This window comes from Aureococcus anophagefferens, assembly GCF_000186865.1.
Source record: "Aureococcus anophagefferens unplaced genomic scaffold AURANscaffold_65, whole genome shotgun sequence".
NCBI classification, from domain to species: domain Eukaryota; class Pelagophyceae; order Pelagomonadales; family Pelagomonadaceae; genus Aureococcus; species Aureococcus anophagefferens.
The window spans coordinates 29,794-36,775 of NW_008705617.1; the positions used below are offsets into that span (position 1 = coordinate 29,794).

Here is a 6,982-nt window from a genome sequence, read left to right on the forward strand (position 1 = left end):
ACGCTACTGGAGCAGAACCTGCAGCTACGAGCTGCGTCCGCTCCGCCTGCGAGAAGGAGCGCTAGGCTACCAACCAACCAACCAACCAACCAAACAAACAAACACGCATATGCTTCTGTGGATCTCCCTAGCCCTGTGCTTTTTGAGGGGGCTCGCAGAGATCCAGGTTGGCGGTCAGGGCAGAAAACCGTGGTGGAATAAAGTAGGGAAGCCCAGTGTTCTGTTCTCCTTAACTTGTTCTTGTCCTTGTTCATGTTTTTAAGCCCCTGTTCGTTGGAGGCGCCTCTTGACCGATTCGAGCTCGTCTTTGGTAAGGGGATTTATCCTCAAGAACTCCGTCTCGAGGTAGGTAACGTAGGGGTCGATGCGGCCCACTCTTGGCGAGACGACCAGACTGTCCATTGAGGGGTGGCCCGGGAGGATCGGAGTGTCCTCCGGGTAGAAATTTCGCAGAACACGGGAGGCGATCTGGCCCATAACAATGAAGTTGGCTGGGATGCCAAAGAACAAGGAAAGGGTAGTCCAGAGGAGTGAGGACGAGGAGTCGTGAGGTTCGATGAGGCCCGCGGTGGTGTAGTTACCGACCGCGAATAAAAGAGCATCAACGAAGGAGTTATAACCTTCGAACTTGAAGCCTATGATGACGCCCACGACGACCATGGAGACATACATGTAGCAGGCCATCTTGAAGACGGTGTCAGCGCCCGCATTCGTAGTGCGGCCGATGCGGTAGAAGATGTGGTTGAAGAATACGGAAAGGGAACCAACGACGAGCGAGGACCCAGCGACGATGTAGAAAACCGTGAACCACTTCGTGAAGATGTCACGGATATGGTAGTTGCCATAACCAACACCGAGGCCCACGTTCGTTGCATAGAAAAACGCGTAGCTACAGTGGGAGGGGTGAGGCGGATGCAACGGACACACCCCCGTGCTTATAACGGACCGAAGTGACGCGGCCGTGCGGCGGGACATGAGCGTGAAATCTTCATCGCAGACTGCGTAGAAAGTTGTACCAACGCCAAAGTAGCAGACAATTAGAATGCAGAGGTCGAAGATAGGGCGCTCCGTCCGTGCATGAAGGTCCTCGCGATACTGGACCAGCTTGGGAATCTGTGCCAGGTCCGACAGTCCGTGGAGGAGATTTATCATGGACGACTGCGATCCAGGTTTATCTGTGTCAGGAAGAACTTCTCTATCCCGAAGCAGGGGCACTGCGTCCGCAGACTCCGCGTTGCTCATCATCAGTGCACTAACGCGCCTGAGCAAATTGTGTCCTTACGGCTGTACACATGACACCGTGCGCGTGGCGCCGGTCGAGTGGAGCTGAAATTGCATTTACGGCCACTTGTTACGGTAGTACAATATGTTTCCGTCCACTTGGCCTTTCGTATCTCCCACTAGCCTGAGCTAAAGGAAGCAAAGTAAAATCCTCCCTCAAGGGGAGGGTGAGCTCAGTTTCAATAAAAGATGCCAGAATGAAGGCCGACGGACCGCGCTTGGATGGCGCAGCCACCTCAGCGGGGATGGAGGAGGGCAGGGCAGGGCGGGTGCTTCATTTGTGCCGAAGGAGGGCGGTGGGCGTGCCAAAAAATATAAGCCGCACCACCCCGGACCCCGGGGAAGCGGCGAGCTGGGAGAGGACCACCACAACCAGCAGTTTTATTTAGCTGGATGATGATAGGCGGTCTAAACTCACTAACCCGCTACCGGAAACATAGTATTGTACTGGGCGACACTCGCACTACACGCACGAAGCGCACACGCGAATTTACGAACAAACCCCGCGAGGAACAAAGCCCCCAACGTCGAGCATGGCCGAGACAAGAGGAGCCTGGTAAGCTCAGCGCGGCCCGTGAGATTAACTCGTCGACCCAGGGGTGTTACAAAAGCAAACGCCTTGGTTCGAAAACTTTTTAAATCTGGCTCAGCACCGGTTACCTCAGCAACCTAACTTCAGCTGTCGATTTCGTCTCTGGCCTCTCTGCGGTCGCCCTGCGACTGAATTAGGTTCAAACTTCCCCGCGTGTGTGATGACGACGACGACGGCGGCGGCGGCGGCGACGGCGGCGGCAGCGGCGGCGGCGGCGGCGGCGGCGACGACCGACCGACCGACCGACCCAGAAAATAAGTGCCAGGAGCTCCCTGGGGGCCTAGGGGTCGCCCGACGCCTCCCCAAGTACGCCCCCATCGGACCCGGTCGAATTTCACAAACCCAGACCCCCATGCTCGATTTCACTCACTGAGCCGCGCATTCTTTACGATACAAGTGGGCTTGTGGGTAGGCGCATGACCGAAGAGAAGTGGGTTAGTATCGGTGGGGATAAGTATCGGTGAAGACACCTTGCTGGCGATATGGCAGAAGCTGTAGATGGCCTGAACAATGGGTTTTTCAAGTCCCGAAACGCCTCGTCATGGGTTGTCACGAAATACCCGTAACGCACCGAACCACGCGCGCTACTGCGCCCGCCACCGCACGCCAACAGCATATTGGGGCGTTCGATCGGCGTAGCCGGTCTTGCACCGGCAAGATGAAGCGCGTAAAACAAGCGGGGTGTCGCGCTTAAGGTGAAAGTCCGGCATTGTTCCGACTGGTTCTATTTTGGTTGAGAGGCAGGTCGCTTAGTTACGCGCTGTACGACCCGGATGCCACTAGTACAGGGGTTCTGAGCTGTCTCGTTGAGGTTCGACACTCTTTTCCAAAGTAAGTCACGGCGATCGCTCCACACTGAGTACCAGGCTACGAAGACTCGCCTTGTATTTGGAACGAAGTGTGGTCGCACCTCACCGCAACAGGGCATCTTTTCGCTCGCGGGCCGCAGCACCCTGCAAGTTCCTCAGCACAGCCAGCTCCTCGTGCTTGAATTCGCTAGAAGCCGTCGCTGCAGTGTTGGAATTTGCATAACATCCGAGGGCCTGTGCTCTTTGAGAGTCGGAAAGAATTGCGCTCGAGACCCGTTAGGCGTTCCTCTGTCCTGTAGTCTGGCCGCTGTTCCGATGAGCGAACGATCGTCTCTCTCTCTGAGCGTTCGAAGTACTAAGGACGCTTCGACGAGGGACAAGGACATTTTCCTTGTCCCAATCCAAGTCAATTCAAGTTTGATCGAATCGCGTTGTCGCTGTGCTAACGCGGCTGCAAGCCGTTTCGAGGCGCCGTCGTTTCCCCGCAGGCGAGAACTCATTCCGGCTGATCCGACGTGCTCGGGGAGCATTTTGTCGCTGATGGCGGCCGATATCGTCTGCACGTCGAATTGCTGCTTCGATGTCGGCTCGCTCGTGCGCGCGGCGAGTTGATGTTGCTGCGTCTTCGTCATCAACTCTCTGAGAATCGGAGAGATCTGGCGCCTCATCGCGGTCTTTCCTGGCCTTATCGGCGATGGCGCGCTGAACCCGCTCCCACGCGTCGGGGGCGAGAAGTCTGACGTCTCTGAACAGGTCGCAGAACGTCTCGTCGACGGCGGCAAGCGTCGCTTCGATATCAGAGGCGAAGACAAGGGTCGCACTTTTGCCGCTCTCACCACGGTCGATGGCGACGAGGGAACCAAGCGGAGCGCACGCGTCGCGCAAACTATCATCCGTCCAGCCGGTAGCTCGAGCGCCCCACCGGACCTTGACCGACCGGTGCAGACGAAAGAGCCGTATATCCCTGTCGAGCTCGGATCCTGTATCGCGCGCCGCTCGGCGCTGCTTAGCCGCTGTGCGCACAGCCTCGGACAGCGCATCAGCGCGCGAAGCGTTCGCTGCACGTGCCAATGCCTCTGCGCCATCGACAACATCTCGGCGCATATCGGATGGAGCCGCCAGCCCCCCGCCTCCGCCTCCGAGTCCGCCGCGCGCCACCGCCTCACGCCGTTCGAGCTCATCGCGAAATTTTCTACGCGTTGATCCCATGGCAGCTATTCGCTGCTGGTGAGCGCGCTGCGCCTTCTCCACGCAAAAGACCGCGCTATCTAGCGCCTCGCGCATCGAAACGTTGCCGAGCATCTCGTAGGCCTCCTTTACTTTGAGGAACATCGACGCCGCCACCTCCTGTTCTCCGGCGGTCTTGCCGCGCTGCTTGTCCGGGTGGTATTGTAGACTCGCCCTCTTGTACGCCTTCTTCACGGCCGCCTCTCCACATCCCACACCGAGTCCAAGCAACGCGTAGACCTTCCGCGCAAACTTCGCTTTCTCAGCAGAGTCGAGAGCCGCAAACTCCATGCGCTCCCACTCGGCGCCGGTCTACCGGGGTAGATCTAACTACACCGCTTTTTATCTGCGGGGAGCGCTGCTTGCAGATAAAAAGCCGCCCTGTACGGGGAGGGTAGCAAAGTTCCAGCGAAGTGTTTTGGAGCACAAAGTGTAAGTGTTTAGGGGGGAGAGGCAAGTGTTGGCAAGTGTTTCAACGGCCAAAAAAAAGCGAAAAAATGAGAATTACCACCAAATATCGAACCAGCAACGGTTCCGTCGCGCTGACGGAAGTGTCTACGAGTGTTTCGTGAGATCTAGTTAGTGTTTGTAACACTTAGTTACAGCTTTGCTACCCACCCCGGCCCTGTAGTTTTAAGAATACAGGACAGTTGAAGGGCGAGTCTAATTTTGGACTACATGTAGGGGAATCGGCCGTTTCGGCGGTGGTAGCGGGCGCCATCGCTGTCGGTCCCGACTTTATGGTCCAAAACTGGATCCTGGGGTGCGATGGCGCGCCGGTGCCTCCGCGTGTCCGTCCGTGGTGCGGGGCGGTTCCGTTCGCGTCGGCGGTCGACCAGGACCGTGGCGACGTGCGCCCGCAGACGCGCCCGTGGTCGCGCTTCCGTTCAGCGTCTGCCCGTCGTATCGGCTCGTCGGGGTCGAGTCGGCGGGTCCGAATTGAGGCCTGCGCTGTGGTTTGAGCGCTTTGTCGCGGTTCTCGGGTCATGCTTGGAGCCTCAGTGCCGTGGTCGGCGCCCGTGGCCGTCTCGATGGACTATCGCATGGCGTGCTCGCCGCCGCGCGGTGGTCCGTCGAGGTTATCGGACCAAATCGTGTCGCGGGGCTCCGTGCCACGTCGCCGAGAGCATCAAAGCGCTTTACGATCGCATCTGGCCCTCGCCGTGTCCAAAAGAAGAAAACCGGCAGCCAGGACCACCGGAGACGCGCCGCGTCGACAGCTGCAGCTCTCGTCAGCGCAGGCGTAGCGTACCGTCGGTTCTCGCATAAGCGCTGCTGTGCGCGTTGACCTGCGCCGACGGAGCATCGCGCAGAGAGTGCCTAACGACTACCACGGCCTCGAAGCGCCCAAATCGGTGCGGAAAAGGCTGCGTACGCCGCACCATAGCCTCCAGTCCAAAACCTAGACTTAGTCCAAAACTAGACTATGAATTCATAACCCTTCATAATCGTACAGGTAATCTTCGATTAGCCAGGAAAGTAGCGCCAAAGGAGAGAGAGAAAATGAGATGTTATTTATTATTGCAGCTCAGTCGATACTCGCTCCTTATGCTCTTATCTGGCCGGCGCTGCTGAAGCAGCCCGCCGGCGAAATTCTTTCTGAAAAGGGGGGCATAGTGTAGGTCCGAGCGGCGGCGGCCATGGTTGTGTCCAACCCAGTCCCGACGGAGCTGCAGGGGCGCCCGTTCGTTGAACAGGCGCGAGCCCTACCAGCGCGGGTCGCGCTGGAGGCGTTTTTCGCGGCAGCCGCGGGTTTCACGGATGACTCACCCGCCCGCGGCGCCTTCCCATGGGTGCTGGAAAGGGTAGCCTCAGAGATTTTTCGCGGGGACACTAAATTACAAGTGCACGGGCTTTCGCCTTATTGGGCTCGATCGTAGACGGATTGTCCGCCGAGTGGCATCTAGCTAGCATGGTATGTCAGTGGGCCAAGCAGGATCAGACTTTTTGCATCGGTCACCTGGACGGGATAGACGTAGCAGCTAAGGATAAGCGAGCAGTCATGGGCCTCAAGGACCATGCATGGGTCATAACGACATTTCTGGAGGAAGTGCTCGACAAACGGGCTGGCTCCAATCAACCCGCACTAGACCCGCGCGCGCGCGCGCGCGCACGGCAAATTTTCAGGAGGTGTAGTACACGTCCCTCCGGCCGCTGGCCGGATTTAATTAACAAATATTACTGTCTTATTTCGTACGGGCCGGCCTAGTCGTCGGTTGTTTTGCGCACCGGGCCGGGGTACTCGCTATTCATCGCTGCGCGAGTGTCAGAGGATTGTAAGGCTCCTCAGCTAAATACTAGATAGATATTACTAGTACTGTCCGCTCTCGCCTAGTAGCCGACCTACCCTAGCCAGGCTCCCCTCCCTTGTGAGGCAGGTCATCCCGGACACCGTTTCCCATGTACGGGACTTATATTCTTTGCAGTTTACCCGGCCTATATCTAAACTCATAATTACCCTTGCGACGCTGCCGCTTTGTATGCCACTGGATGGGTCCGTTTAAAATCCCGGCGTGAGGAGTTCGGCGGTGGACTGCTGGTTGCTGTACATGCAATTCGATGGAAAATGAGCCTATACGTCGTGCGTTATACCAAGGGCGCAAATGTTAGGAGAGAAGCTGACATGAGGTCAGCACTGGTGATGAAACTCGCAAAGGGTACTGCTGTTAAGGTGCTGAGTGAAGCCGAGGTCCCTGGGGGCGACGGCAAGCTCATTGTGCGAGCGCGGTTGGGCGAACCGTGCGCTGGATGGGTGAGTCTGAAGACACTGGGGAAAACGCTGGATGTCAGATTAAAGCTTGCGAAACTCGAAGCGAAAATTGAAGACACAAAAAGATCGTTTCAAGTAGATATTGTGTCACCAAGATCAGATCTCGCCTCCCGCGCTACTATTCTCGTCGAGAATTCTCTCGGGCTTCGTACATTCCAGCCCCTCGACAAGGAGGGAGAACGAGTAAAAGATCACCTCGTATTTCACGAATTCAACTCACCCAGGTCTGCGAGCTCCCGAGCGCCTCGAGACATCTNTCGAATGCAAGGTAATGCCCTCGTAATGCACAGCGAGGCAATCGGG

General features: G+C 57.3%; 1 protein-coding gene across 1 annotated transcript in view; it reads left to right on the forward strand.

Annotated features, from left to right (window-relative positions):
- Nucleotides 1-2,033: 2,033 nt before the first annotated feature.
- The window catches only part of AURANDRAFT_70445 (hypothetical protein), a gene marked incomplete at both ends in the record, with an annotated part of 8,263 nt that continues 3,314 nt past the window's right edge, over nt 2,034-6,982 (forward strand). The window contains one exon of the mRNA XM_009043721.1: nt 2,034-2,131. Coding sequence (XP_009041969.1) covers nt 2,034-2,131 — 98 coding nt within the window. The remainder of the gene's footprint in view (nt 2,132-6,982) is intronic.